Raw genomic sequence first — 14,571 nt, forward strand, 5'->3', positions numbered from 1 at the left:
CTCCAAGCATCTTTTTGGGGTCTCCTGGAGCACGCGGCTCAGCCATGGGGACACAGGGATAGGGTGAGGGCTGGGGTGACCCCGCTGCCATCGGCGCTGGGGGGTTGGTGACCCCAGGGAGGTGGCTTGGAGTCAGGGGGGACTTTGGGGACAGCAGCGCCGAGCCAAAATTAATGGGGCACAGCCCAGTTTTCCCCCCGGGGACATTGATGACTTGCCACCCCACACCGAGCTGCGCATCCCCACCCCAAGGAGCTGACACCAGGCACCCCGACACCCCCAGCTCTTTATTGGTGAGAACGTAATAAATAGAAAAAAAAAAAGTCCCTGGGCTGGCGGAGCAGCGCCCTCTGCCCCCTACCCTTCTCCCTCCCCCTCCTCGCCCCAGCCGGGGGGGGCAGGATTTGGCCCTTTGGGTGCAGGGTTTGGGGCCCCCCCCCGCTGCCATCGGCTGCTGCTCTCAGTCCTGCTGCCACCCCGTGGCACTTCCCAGGCACTCCTGCTCGGTGGGGACACGCGGGGACAGACGGACGGACGGGGACAGACAGCGTCCGGCACCGGACACCGTGCCACGCCGGGGGGGTCCCAACCTCGCCGTGCCCAGCAGGAGCATGGGGCTGGGGGGCAGAGCTGAGAAAAAGGGGGGGACGGCAGTGTCAGGGATGGGGAGCGCTGGGGTGGGGAGGGAGAGGTCTGGGAGCTGCAGCCCCGGAGTTGGGGTCAGGACCCCTCGGGAAGCCCCCAGGGAGTTGGGGGGGGGGCTCCTTGGGGGTCCGGGGATGGGGTGGAAGCGGGGGGCGGCTCCCCCCTGCACCCCGTCAGCCTCGCTATCTCTGCCACCCATCCACAGCCTGTGCCCGCCGCGGGGGGACGGGGACGGTGGCCCTCTGCTCCTCCGCCAGCGGCCGGGGGGGGCCCAGGGGGTAGGGATAACCCTTGGCGTAGTCGTCCCGCGGTTGGAGGTCTCCGGAGCCTCGGGAGGCTTCGTTCAGGGAGGTCAAACCACCCGGGGGGGGCTGCGGGGTACCCGAGGGGCAGCCGAGCCCCGGCGAGACCCTCTCCGACTTGATGCTGATGGCGTGGGGCTGCGGGGAGCTGCCAGGGGCCGCGTCCTCGGCGGGGACGATCCTGGTGCTGGTCCTGGGGTGAGAAGGGAGGGTGAGGCCGGGTGTCCCCATGCAGCATCCCTGGCTGACACACAGGGGGTGGGAAGGGTGTCCCCCCCCCCACCCACCCATGCTGGGCTGAGAGCCTCCCAACTCATCTCCCGCACCGGCTCCGTCCAATTTCTCGCCCCCGAGCAACGCTGGGGGGGCTGCAGCACCCGCTTCCCAGGCTGCCACCCACCCACACGCTGGCACGGCTGCTGGGAGCCTGGTGTGTGATGGGGGGGACACGGGGGCCAAGTCCCTGGGGGCCAAATTCGGCTTTAAATAGGCTCCGCTGCCTGCAGGACGGGCTGGGACTGGGTGGGTGGGAGGGTTCCCAGCCTGTCCCCGTGCGCCCCAGTTTTGGGGTGAAACCGGACGGTGTGGGGCTGTGCTTTGGGTACCCAAAAAGAAGGGTTAACCCGAAATTCCCCCTTCCCTCACCCCGTTGCCAGACCCTGTCCCCTGCTGTCCCGCGTCCCCAGCCCGCTCCTTACCCCAGCGCTGCCATGTCCCGCGGGGGCTGCCACGAAGCCGGGGGGCCGGGCTGAAGGAAGCCGGGGGGCGGCGGGGCCTCGCCAGCCCCGTACTCTGCTGAGCAGGGGATGAAAAGTGAGCAGGGGGGCATGGCTGGGGGTCTTTGACCTTCCTGGGGCACGGGGCCAGGACTTACCCGCTTGTGCCGGGGCGAGGAAGGGGAAGCCGGAGAGGCTGTGGTTGGGGATGCCGGCGCTGCCCGGTGGAAGCACGGGGCTCAAGGTCTGCAGACCGGGGTACAGAGGCCTCTGTGGGATGCGAAAGTGTCCCCCCAAGTCAGGCTTTGTGCTGCTGAGACCCCCAGGGGGGGCTGTGGTGCTCCCTTTCCCTCCCCAGCCCCGCAGCAAAGCCCCGGTGTTGGAGGAGGAAGAGGAGAAGGGAGCGGATCAGAGCAGCTCCTTGCTGAATTTGGGGGGGGGAGGAACCTCAGTGGCCCCCTGGCTGCAGTGAGACAGGGGCTGGCTGGGAACAGGGGACCCCTCCCTGCCCCCCTCCCATGGTGCCACAGCTGGGGAGGGGACACAGGGGGGACAAGGCCACCGAGCATCCTCCTGGCACTGTCCCCCGGCCACCAGGAGCACCCCGGAGACCCAGAAGCTGGGGGCTGCACATTTGGGGTCTTGAATCTATGGGGCTATATCTATGGGGCGATGTCCCCGGGTGCTGCAGAGTCCCTTGGTGTCACTCACCGCCGTGCTGCCACCGCTCCTGCCGCTGGCCAAGCTGCCGTGGGCTTCGCCGCGCCGGCCGTCGGCTCCCAGGTACAGCGGCGGCGGCGTCTTGGTGGCCAGGGCTCGGTTCAGGCTGCCGGGGGGGAACAGGGGGTAGCCGATACCTGGACGGACAGAGGGACAGGAGGACGCGTGGGTGGCACCGAAGGACGTGGAACCATCAGGCTCCTGTTTTCAGGGGGTCCCCGGGGATGCAGAAAGTGGCCTCGGTGCCCTCGTCCCCCGTGGGTGCCCGTGCGTGCGTGCACGGTGCCGCGCTCCGGCAAAGCCACATCCTGAGCGCACCTGGGCTGTGGTGGCCACCCCCGGCCCGCTGCGGCCACGGCCGTGTGCTGCGAGCGGAAACGAAGGCGACGGCCGGATCTGGCCCCAGGAGCCAGCAGGGTGCAAAGCTCCCCGTCCGGACCCCGCTGCGGGCAGCCCTCGCGGCTCAGCTCCCCGCGGAGCAGCGGGGGGACATCCTGTGGCACCTCCACCTCCCCGGCCAGGTCGTTGCCGTCCGAGGTGGGCACGCGGCGTGCCCACATCCTGCCCCAGGAGCAGTGCGGAGCCGTGGAGGCTCAGCCCATCCAGGTTGTGGCAAAGCCACCCATGGGCCGGCCACCCCCGTGCCACCTCCTACCCACCCGGGGGGGCTTTCCGCCGGTCAAGTCGCGGCATCAATTTTTCCAGCCCCGTTTTTGCTGCCCGTCCCCAGGGTGGCAGAAGCTTGGGGGGCACCCAGCAGCACCCAGTCCCGTGCCGGCCCCACCGGGCACCCGGCTCCAGCTCTGCTGCACAGGAGGGAACACGAGGCATGGGTGCAGGGTGCCCGGGGCCACCTGGGTGCGCGGCGGCCGTGACTCAGCAGCACGCAGGAAGCAGCTGGAGGGAGGCCAGAAGCCGGTGGCGTTTCCGCAGCTGCGGCAGCGCTACCTGCCCACGCGCCCGCCCCTGCCCCGCTCCCGGTAAATCCCCGGGAGATGCTGCGAGGGGAGCTTTGCATGCGGCGTCCGGCCTGGAAAATCCCTCCGGGGCCAGCGAGGTGGCCGCCGGGGGGAACCTTGTCCCCGCTGCGATGCCACCCACACGCAGCCGAGCGATATCTGAGCCTACCTGGGGGCATCGGTCCTGGAGAGCGCCCCGAGAGCTTCGGTGCTGATGGTTTGAAGGCGGGCGGGCGGCCCTGGTGCTGCGGGGAGCTGCTGGTGCCGCCCAGGGCTCCGTCACCGCCAGCTGGTGGGGAGCTGCTGTAGGAGGCCTCGGGCAGCGGCACCGGGCTCTGCGGGGTGAAACAGAGAGCTGGGGTCAGGGCTGGGGTTGGGGACACGGCTCCTGTCCCCCAGCATCACGCTGTGGCGGCCACTCACGTAAAACCGGGGCCGTGCCACCGTCAGGTCCATGCCCTCGTTCAGCTTCCGCATCTTCTCGCCGCCGTCCAGCCCCTCGTCCAGCTCCAGCTCGTGGCTATCCAGCCCCAGCCCCTTGCGCTTCAGCGTCTGCAGGGAGCGGGGCGGTGAGCGGGGTCCCCTGCCCTTTACCCGAGCCCCCCCACCCCACAATTTTCTGCCCCCCGGCGCTACCTCGAGGATGTCGGAGTTGGTGCGGCTCTCGTGGGGCTCGCTGTACTCCGTGTACTTGAGCAGCACCTTGTCCATGTCGGTGCTGGCGTACTGGAAGAGGCGGTTGGTGCTGTTGAAGATGATGAGGGCGATCTCGCAGTCGCACAGCACGCTCAGCTCGTACGCCTTCTTCATCAGCCCGAATTTACGCTTGGTGAAGGTCACCTGCGGGGAAGGGGACGCGGCGTTGCCCCGGTGCCACCGCCACGGCCCCGCCGCCCTCTCCTTTCCCCTCCAGCACCCAAAATCTTCAGCCTCTGGAGGATCCGATGCCCCTGGGGGCCGAGCGGCTTCGCCTCCCTTCGTCCCTCCCCAGCCTCGCGGCTCCTCGTCCCTTTTTGTCCCCTCTCCTCCTACCTGCCGGTTCCGCTGGTCCAGAATTCGGCTGATCTGTATTTTTTTCCGGCCCATTTTTGACTCCTAGACTCGGAGGGAGACTGGAAGAGAGAGAGAGAGAGAGAGAGAGAAACCCCGTGAGCACCTCCTGGGTGCCTCCTCGCCCCTCCGCCAGCCAAAATAAGCTTTGCTGAAAAAAAAAAAAAAATTAATAATAACTTTTTCAGAGGAAGTTTTGGTCCCGGCGGCATTTCCCAGCTTTTCCGCAAAGAGCGTCAAAGCCCTCGAAATACCAAAAAAAATGGGAAATTCTTTGGGGCAGGCGGGAAAATTCCCCTTTGCTCTGCTCAGCCGGCCCCACAGCCCCATCTCCGACACCCCTGTCCCCCAGCAGCCCCCTGGCAGCCCCCCGGCACCTGGGTGTGCTGGCTGCAGAGCGCCAGTGCCACGATCCCAAATCCCTCTCCGGGAGCGTGGGCTCAGCCTTGGCATCCCAAAGCTGCGCCGTCGCTGCCCTGCGCTCGCCCTCGCCGGGGGTTTTTACCGGGGCGGATGGGGCTGATGGGGAGGGGGGTTACAAAAGAGGCTGGGCTGGCCGCGGGGAGGGTCCTCGGTAAGACAAAGGGGCTGTTTTTAGGTTCAATGTTTTGTGTGTGTGTGTGTGTTGGTTTTTTTTTTTGCTTTTTTTTTGCTTTTTTTTTTGAATGCGAACAGACTAAATTTGACCTCAGCCGTTCGCAGGTCAGGAAGTGGCTGTACGAGGAGACAGCAAAGCGAAACCACCCACCTCCTGGTGCCACGTGAGGCGGTGATGGGAAGAGCGAGGGGCCAAGGGACCCCGGATCCCAACCCCGCTGCAAGGTGCCAGCCCTGGCTGCAGCCCAGCACCGGGCACCGGTCCCTGTTGCACCCCACTGACACCGTGGGGACGCAGCCGGGGCTCCTCTTGCTGTCCCCCCAGCACTGGTCACCCCAAAATCCCTCTGGGATGATGCCGGGGGGCTTGGTTCCATGGAAACCTGGTACGGAGCCACGGTTGGCATCACCGTGCTCCCAGCGGGACCCTCGCATCCGCCCCAAATTGGGTGCAGCCCTGGGCCAGCTCCGTCCCCGCTGACCCCAAACCATGGCCACGGGGCAAGAGCTGGCCTGGGAACCAAGGACACTGCTGCAGCATCAGCCCTCCAGGGGACGATGCTCCCCAAATGTCTCCGGACATCCCCCAAGCGAGCCCCTCGAGCCCCCGTGGCAGGGATCAGCCCCGGTGCAGGTTGGGGAACCGCCAGCCTTTCGCTCCCCCAGTGCCCCAGCCCGTCCCGCTTCCTTCTCTCAAGCACGTTGCCATTTACCATCTTGCTCAGCTGCTATATTTAGCTGATCAAAACTAATTTTAATTTATGGAAGGAAATTGTGCTGCCGTTCCCACGGCCCCGCTGCCACCCTGCGTCCCCGGGCCCACGCACGGCGCGAAGGTACAGAGGGGGGGTGACGAGACCATCCCCAGCCCCGCGGGGAACGGCCCTGCCGGGAAAAGCAGCCACCAGTTCCCTGGTGAAAGCGCAGAGGTTTTCCCAAAACCGGGACCGATCCTGCCCTCCTGGTGCGGACACCTGCGGCGCGGCACGGGGCATCCCCAGGTGCATTTGCGGGGGCAGCTCGGCTCCCACCTGCCCACCCCAACCCCATGATCTTCCGTCGAAGGTGCAGCAACGCGAGCTGCTCCCCTGGGGGCCGTGCTCGCAGCCTGCTTTGACCCTTTTTGGCCAGAAGAAGCTGCACGGCCCCAAGGCCGGCCCCAAGCCCCCCGCGCCCCTGCTAGCGCTGCGCAGCTGCGCCCCGAGGGTTTCTTTTTAAAGGCTCACAAACCTCAGCACGGAGGAGAGGCCGTGCTGTACGCGCTCAGAGGTGCTGGGGAGGCCAAGCCCGTCCTGCAGCGGGGGCCACAAAATGCTGGCGAGGGCCCCCCCATCCGGCACCGCCACCCCTCAGGTGCTGCGGCACCCCAAAACCCTGCTCCGGCACCCCGCTTTCCAGCTGTGCTCACTTTTGGGAAGCTCATCTGACACCGCTGGGACTGATCCTGCAAGGGCCCCCCCAACCTCTCCGTGTCCCCCCTGCCCGTGCTGAGCCACGGCAGGGGACAGGGGTGCCCCTGGGACTGCCACGTCCCCCCCCTGCACCCAAGCAGGGTGCGTCGGGACCCCCCAGCACCCTCACGCTGATGCTGCAGAGCCCCTCGGGGGGCACCGGCACCCCCAGGACGGTGCTGCGGAGGCCCCATCCCAAAATAGCAGGCGGAGGGGGGGAGGCGAGGCGCGAGAGGCGAGAAGGAAGCGGCAGCCACAGCGCCGTCGGGATGGGCTGCGGCGGGGGAAACGGGGTCGTGCCGGGGCCGGACTCGCGTGCAGACCCCCCCCCAGGTTCTCCCCCTTTCCCCGGTTCCCTTGCACCGGGGCTGAGGGCGCAGCGAGGCCTCGTGCAACACGCGGGGCGGTTTCATCAGCCGCCTCCCCGAGCAGCTCATTATTTCGGCAGCCAGCGCTCGGCCCCGTTGGGTCCTCCTGGGGCATCGCCCCGGCCACGAGGCCACCGCGGCCACGAGGGACCCGCGGGGGGACTCGCTCAGCCCCAGCACCACCGGGTACCGGGGAGGGATGCTCCCGTGACCGGTGGTGCTGGCATTTTGGTTTCGTGCCTCCAAAGGGGTTGCCCCAAGGGCTCGGACACCGCAGTGCGGCACGGCACCGGCGCCTCGGTTCCTCCGTGCCCCCCCCGGCAGGTATTAAGGGCTGGGAAAGGGGGGGGGGAGGATTCTCGGTCCGGGTTTTAATTGCTGCGCCCAGGCGATAAGGCGATAAGCGGCATTAGTGCTGCAGGCGATTATCGCAGCTGCGCCGTGACGGGCACGAGGGGATGGCACCGAGTGGCGCGGTGTCACCTCCGTCCCTCCAGCCTTGTCCCCACGGCCGGGGACAGCACCAAGGGAGCGCCCCGGTGCCGCAGGAGCAGCACCCAGCACCCACAACGGGCTCCCGGCTGCGGCCCTCAGACTTGGAGAGCGCAATGGGGACCTAGGAAAGGAGCCCCCTGCGCTCACACCGGGCTCTGGGGGGCCCAGCAAACCCCCACGCCGACACAAGCAGAGCTCTGCAGCCCTCAAACCCAGCCTCGACAGCTTCTAGCCCACACCAGGCCAGGAGGAGAGCCCGCTTGCCTTGCCCCACCTACGGTTGAGGAGAGGAGATGCTTTGCGCCGGCCAGAAGCTCCCTGCGCTGCCTGGCGTCCCGCCGGCCCCTGCTCCCTCCCACGCCTGCGTATCTTTAGCCCCGGCTCTCTGCTCCCTCGCACGCACCCGGCTTGCGTCCACCCAGCTCCTGCGAGCTGTCCCCTGGCCAGGATCCGTCCCTCGGCCAGCCGGGGAGGCGCAGCGAGGTGTCGCCCCAGCCCTCCGGCTGCAGCCAGGGTTATAATTAACTCCCCGGCTCCTGTGCATCTTTAGGGGTCATTTGCATCACGGCGGAGTGTGTAAACTTCCTATCCGCTCTCCTAATTAGCGCGCTGAGCCGGATCGGCCCCCTGGGAGCAGCGTGTTTTTCCATGAGCTGCAGCACAGCCCCAGGGCAGCCGCGGGGCTCGGCTGTGCCGCTGCGAGGATCGGTGCGCTTCGGCACCGGGCACGGTACCGGGCAGCAGGTGCATCGTGCCGGGCTCTGTGCGGGGCTTTTGCATCTTTCTCCATCTCTGAGAGCCCCCTGAAATGCTAAAAGCAGAAAGTTCTCCCCAAATTCAGCCCGGGGACAGATGATGGGGCGGTTTTTAGGGTGGGCAGCTGCGCAGCCACGTCCTGTGCCTGGAGCTAGGACAAGGGGGAAGGGACAGGGAAGGGACGGTCACTGCTGACCCAAGGGGACGTGGCCTTGAGCCCTGGGTCCAGAGCCTCGAAGTGCCAGGCACGAGGAAGGGGCAAGGAGTGGACACCTCTTGCCAGGGCCTCTCTGAGCTCCCCAGTGCTTTATCATCCCACCTCCCGCTCTCCATCCCCAATGGGACACTGAAGCATCGGCGTAGAAACTGGGCAAACGAGGTCATTTTCACCAAATAACGGGGATTTTGTCGCAAATCTGGAAATGCTGGGGGTCTGCAGGTAGAAAAGGGGGAGGAAAGCAGCCAGCAAATCCCCCCTGCCTGCATTTGGTGGCTTCTGAACTGCGTTTTGATGGAGGAAAACATCGATTAAAGAGGGCTAGAGAGTTTCCATCGCATCCTTCGCTGGGATAAGACGTGAGCTTGGCCAGGAGCCACAAAATCCGGGGGGGGGGCAGGCCAGACACAGCTTCACAGGGGCCGGGAGGGCAGCGGGCTCGAAGTGGGGCTGTGCAGACCCCTGGTCACAGCCAGGCACATGGCTCAGGGACCACCGCTGCTGCATCCATCGCCAGCTGGAGCTTCCCTGCCCCATGATGGGGACCTGACCCTGGTCCTGGGGATGTGACTCTGGCCCTGGGGATGTGACCCTGGTCCCTGGGAAGGTCCTTGGGGACTGGTGGTGCTGGGACCTCGTTGTGCAAACTGCATCCCGAGGCTGGTGCAGGGAAAAGTCAAAGTTTAGCAGCGTTTCTGCAGGGGGGTGGCAGGCCCTTCTGCTTTTTATGGGTTGTTTAACCAACTAACCAGTATAAACCAGAGCGGGCCAGTGGTGCGGGATGGGAGCGGGGAAGCAGGAGGAGCCGGCTGGGAAGCAGGGGAAAGGAGAACCCAGGGGGATGAGGGGCTTGGGGACCCCCTGGGGCCATCAGGGAGCTGGGGACAGGGGGGGTTGCTCGCACTGAACACCCTCCCCCCCACCTCATACACACACAGTCAACTGAGCCCCGAAACAGACACACCAAGCACCACCCCAGCACCATGCAAAATCCCTGGGGACAATTAAAATTCATCTTTCTGCCCGCTTCTGCAGCACGGGGCTCGATCAATGGCATTGCCCTGCATCCTTCCCAGCCAAATCCGGGATGGGGCTGGACCTGGGGGGACCTGGGCACCATCCAGCCCCAGTCCAATGCTGGCTCCGACCCTGCTGGGGGTGACACAGAGCGAAAGTCCCACCAGCGCCCGGCCCCTTGGGCGAAGCGCAGCGATGGGCGGAGGCTTTTCGGTTCCAAAATGACTGTGTGGAAGGAGGAAGGATTGCAATGGCCCCCAAAAAAACGAGGCGGCTCTTTTCCTTGGAAAGACAGACGGACACACCAAGCCTCGCTGGGGCTGGGGCCACCTTTTTGGCTCGGCGTTGGCAATGCTGCCAGTGGCAGCCCCGGGTGGAAACGCTGTCCCTGCAGGGCTGGGCTGCCCCTCGCTGCAGCTGGGCATTAATAAGGGAAATGATACTCGTTTGCTGTTGGGGGGGTTCGCTGGGGCAGCCACAAGGTGCTGCCAGCTCGCCTGAGCCCATCCTCGTGGCCTTAGGGCTGGGGGGTTACAAATCTGTTTTGCTCCTGGCTGTCCTGCTGCGAAGAGGAGGGAAAGCCAAGGGTCCCAAAATAGATGAATCCTCCCCCTGCTTCTGGGTTTAAATGACCCCCGTCGTGGTTCAGCACATCTGATTCTCCAGCCCTGCCCCTGCGGGGGATGAGTCCCACTGGGGGTAAGCAGCAATCCCTCCCTCTCCTTTGCCCTGTGCAAAGTTTTCTAACCCTGCTTTTCACCCACACTGCTGCTCTTGGCACCAAGGTGTCGTCAGTGCCCAAGACCTGGAGGCGAGCAGGAGCATTTTGAAGTCCTAAATCAAACCTAGGGCCTGCATCTGTGCCCCGAACCCCGCACCCTGAGCTGCAAAGGCCTCCCCTCGACCTGTTGGGAACATGGCAAAGGGACAGGATCTGGCTCCCTTCCCAACAAGACCGGTACCCGATGTCCCAAGGGATGCTCGTGGGCCAAGGGGACGCAGCCCATCGCCTTCCCTGGGGCACCTTCTGATCGAGGCAGGTCCCTGCCCTCCGGCTCACCTGCCAGCTGCCGAGTTAATTCATTACCCGTCTCCACAGCCAGCAGCTCTGGGAAACTTTCTCTCATTAAAAGAGTAAAGCCCCCGGGGACGGGGACTTGCTGGCAGAGAGCAGGAGGACCCGGCAGAGGATCCACCTCGCTCGCCCCACGGGGACGTGCGATGGAGCGAGGCTCACACGCTCAGGGACACGCTGGAAATGCCACGCGCTGGCGAGAAAGAGCCATGCACGGGTGGCATCCCAGCTCTGGAGCAGCGAGGAAACCGAGCTCCAAGCCTGCTAGAGCCGTGCAACATCCCAGCAAAGCTACGGGGAGATCAGGCCCTGGTCCTGCAGCAGGGCTGGGGTGTCCCAGAGCTGTGCCTGCGCCCCCAGACAGCCTGGCCGTGCCGTGCCTCAGTTTCCCCTCTGCACCGTGGGCTCGCTCCCACCACCCAAAGCCCAGCAGAGGGGCGCTGGGGACCAGGTTTATGAGGCTGGCAGTGGCAGGGCAGGGCGGCTGCCCTCCAGGCTGCACTTTTGGGTTAAACCCAGGCGTTCCTCTCTGCACAGACACGAGTAAAAATAACCGCCCCGAGCGCAGCGCAAACCGCAGGCTTTTTATAGCGCTCCATCCCTAGACGGCGGGGCGGGGGCCAGGGCTCCGCCGTGCCCAGGGCAGCCCGCAGGGCGCCGGCCCGGCCGCACCGGCACCCCCCGGCCAGCCGGGACCGACCCCGCTCCCCCAACCCGTGCGCCCCGACGGGGCTCCCACCGCGGGGCTGCCACCACCCGAGGGTGGAGAACGGGCACGGGGCTGGGGGCACACGGCTGGCACCCCCCCACACACCCAGCCCGGCACCCCAACGGTGCCCTCTGCCCCGGTGCCGCCCGGTACCGGCTTCCCCAGCGGGGGTCGGGGGCTGTCCGCGTCCCGGGACGCACGGGACCCCCCTCCCCACCCGGGCCACGCACCTGGCCACCGGCTGCTTCTCCTCGGTAAGTCCCCACCGGCACGGCCGCGGGGGCCCGGCGCTGCAACGGAGCCGGCCCGGCCCCGGTGCGGCCCCGCCGCCGCCGCCGTCCGGTGCCGGTGCCGGTGCCGGTGCCGGTCCGGTGCCGGTGCGAGTCCCGGGAGCCGCGCGCTGCCCGCCGCTTGCCCCAGCCGCGCCGCTGCATTTGCATAACCCCGCCCTCTCCGCGAGAAAAATTTGCATAGAGCAGCCGGGCTCCCTTCCCATTGGAGGATATGGGGCGGTGATTTGCATAAGCCCGCCCTCCCCGAATAGGAAAGGGGCAGGGACGCGCGCTAAGGGTTGGGGTTTGGGGGGCTGCGGGCAGGCAGCGGGTGGGTTTGGGGTCTTGGGGGGGTGGCATAAAGGGGGTGTTGGGGAGGGGATGGGGGGATTTGGGGTCTGGGGGAGATTTGGGGGAGGTTTGGAGGGTGTTATGGGGGTGTTATGGGGGTGTTATGGGGGAGGATGTGGGGCTGGTAGGGATTTGGGGATGGGGGGAGATGTGGGGCTGGTGGGGATTTGGGGCTGGCATGAGATTTAGGGGGTGGCTGTGCCCTCGCTGCAGGGGAACAGGTTTGGGCTGAGCGGAGGCTTTCTGGGGATGGGTTTAGGGCCAGGCTCTGGGTTTGGTCCACACCAGATCCCCAGGACCCCCCAGCATCACCAGCTCCCCACACATCCATCCACTGTGGGGCTGGGGGTGCCCAAACCCCTTTCCCCAGGGTCGCAGGGGGCTCAGCAAAACCACGGAGAAAAAAACCTCACCTGCTCAGAAGCGAAACAGTTAATGCACTCGCTCCCTTTTTTATCTTTTATGTTTATAAATGAAATGTTTTGCCCTGCAAGGGGCTTGTCCCTGGCCCCCTGGAGAGGCGGGACAGACACCGGCTGGGACAGACAGACACCAGCTGGGACAGACGCCAGCCGTGGCCGCTGCTGCATTTGCTCAGCTCGGCCATCCCCACCCTGCAGCGAGTGGTCCTGGAAACCAAAGCGGGGGCCGGTGAACCGCAGTGACATAACACGAGGGAGGCTGCGAGGAAGTGCCGGGGACGCTGAGCGAAACCTCAACACGCACCCCACAAGCTGCCGGGGACCTGCTTTGAAAAAAAAAATTAAAAAAATAATAATAAAAAAAAATAAAAAGCAACCCAGCGCCTGCAAGGTGCAAGCGCTGCAAATCCCGCACGCCGGGCAGGGGCAGGACCCGGTGACACCTGGGACAAACCAGCTGTGATTTCCTGGCACCGTCCCCAGCAGGGGCACGCGGCAGAAACCCGCTGAGCGCCGGGCTACCTCAAGCAGGGTGAGGAGGATGCACGTGTTGGTGGATCCTGCAGCTCGAAACCGGTGCAGAGCGACCCGGCGTGCACTCTGCAGAGCAAAACGAGCTGCTGCTCCGCCGCCTGGTGACAAACCCGCGGCCAGCTTGGGCTTGGGGGGACACCGATGGATCCTGGCTCTGTGTCCAGGCCCCCAGATGAGCTCCGGAGAGGTCACCGCCTGCCACCGGGGTGGGGACGCCAAGGGCTGCCCGGGAGCTGCTCATCCCACGGGGAGTGTTTACAGCAGCGAGGGGGAACTGATGCAACTCCCCAGCTCTCGCCACGTGAGCGGAGCTTCCAGGGCAGCAGTGGGAAGGGGTTTGCAAGGGTTGACTGGAAATCTGCTCCCAGGACAGCCCCGGGACGCACACGCATGTCGTTACGCCCCATTCACACCAGGGGTCTGGTCCCCATCCCTGGGCAGAGGGGCTGGGGGCTGGCTGGATCCGGGTTCCTGCGCGGTTTTTGCAGGCAGAAAGGGACGTGACATCTTGCTCAGAGCTGCTTTTAAAGCTCATGATTTACAGAGGGCTTCAGAGTGCAATTAGCAGACTGTTAATTAGCCCTGCTCATAATCTTAATTGATCCTGAAGAGGAGGAGGAGGGAGGGGGAGCAGAAGTACGAGGGAATCGGCAGGGCGGCATTCTGCCCGCCACGTGTCCAGGTGTCCCCTCCTGCCTTGGGGGGGTTTTGGGGACACACAGGGGACACCCATGTCCACCCAGACCATGGGACCTCCCTGTCCATTGCCCTTGTTTTGGGGTTCCTTGGGGTTCAGCTTGGCCCAGACTGCTTCCATCCGCAGCAGCCAACCTCCCTTTTTGGGTGCGGGGCTGCCCAGAGCCCCCCCAGATCGGGGGGGCCCAGGCTCTGCCTGGCTGCTCCCTGCAGGCTCCAGGCTGGAGGTTCGAAAGCTTTGAGCTCCCTCTTGAGGCCCTTCCTGCCCCAAAGTCTTGGGGTTTTGGGGAGCCTGAGCTGCTGGGTGCCCCAGGCTGAACCCCAAACCGAGCAGCCCATGGGATGCAGCTGAGCCCCGTTGCTCTCCCGGCCACTGCGAGGGGACGGAGACACCGGCACCGTGCACTGGTTTGGGGACCCTGGGCCGAGCGCCAGCGACACGGGGCTGGGGACCAACATCCTGCACAGCCAAAAATGTGAGCGGGGCTGGAAATGAGCAGGGAGCCAAAGCCGTGCTGCCTGCCAAGGCCAACAACACCCGCGTCCAAAATAGCCCCGTGTCCCGTGCGGCTCTGGCTGGAGCAGAGGGTGCCAGCGGGAACCACCCACGCGAGACGAGCAGCCGTGACGGAAAGGTCGCCTGCCCAGATCCCACAGCCAGGCCACCAGGCTGGAGGAGCCTGGGTCATACCTGGTCCCTGTCCCCATCCGCCTGGCCCTGGCAGGGTGCCTGGGACATTCACGGAAAGGCACGACCCCGATGTCCCCCTTGTCCCATACATGCGGGAAATCGGTGCTTGGAGGGCTGAGGGCTCGAGTGGGGAAACTGAGGCAGGGCTTCCCGAAGCACAGCGTCTTCCCAGGATAAGGAGGGACCCGCAGAGTGAATTTTCCCAAAATAACGGGTAACCTTCCTGGCAGGGGGCACGCAAAACGGGGCTGTGGGGGCGCTCAGTGCGAGCCCCCCGAGGGAGAGCACAGCAGAGGGCAATTCCCAGCCGTTCCCAGGGGACGATGTGCTTCTGCTTCCCAGGATATTTATAAGGCACGGGAAACTTGTGCTGACGGCAGGGCAGCGCTTCGCCGGCCCTTTCTCAGCCTCGCAGTAATGTATTTGGGGTGCCCCCTCCCTGGCGAGGAGGCCTCCCCTGCAGGTGGAGGCCCGAAGCACCTCTTGGGGGGGGCAGGATCAGGCCCTGGCAGCATCCCCTTCCCCCCA

General features: G+C 65.6%; 1 protein-coding gene across 4 annotated transcripts; it reads right to left on the minus strand.

The window, feature by feature from the left end:
- Nucleotides 1–273: 273 nt before the first annotated feature.
- Nucleotides 274–11,469, minus strand: MEF2B (myocyte enhancer factor 2B). 4 transcript variants are annotated; one of them, XM_084498942.1, is made up of 9 exons: nucleotides 11,308–11,469; nucleotides 4,375–4,454; nucleotides 3,979–4,182; nucleotides 3,766–3,894; nucleotides 3,512–3,677; nucleotides 2,375–2,520; nucleotides 1,822–1,933; nucleotides 1,646–1,739; nucleotides 274–1,140 (listed from the first exon to the last, which is right to left on the minus strand). In XM_084498942.1, exons 2-9 carry the CDS (start codon nucleotides 4,426–4,428, stop codon nucleotides 828–830), a joined length of 1,218 nt encoding a protein of 405 aa, XP_084355068.1. In that variant the 5' UTR covers nucleotides 4,429–4,454; nucleotides 11,308–11,469; the 3' UTR covers nucleotides 274–827. The 4 variants fall into 4 exon arrangements, with proteins under 4 accessions (XP_084355068.1, XP_084355065.1, XP_084355067.1 ...); XM_084498939.1 differs by having other exon boundaries at nucleotides 1,646–1,742; nucleotides 11,308–11,468; XM_084498941.1 differs by lacking the exon at nucleotides 11,308–11,469 and adding an exon at nucleotides 7,707–7,804 and having other exon boundaries at nucleotides 1,646–1,742.
- Between the last annotated feature and the right edge of the window lie 3,102 nt (nucleotides 11,470–14,571).

The sequence above is a fragment of the Aythya ferina genome (assembly GCF_964211825.1).
Source record: "Aythya ferina genome assembly, chromosome: 26".
In the NCBI taxonomy this organism is placed as follows: domain Eukaryota; kingdom Metazoa; phylum Chordata; class Aves; order Anseriformes; family Anatidae; genus Aythya; species Aythya ferina.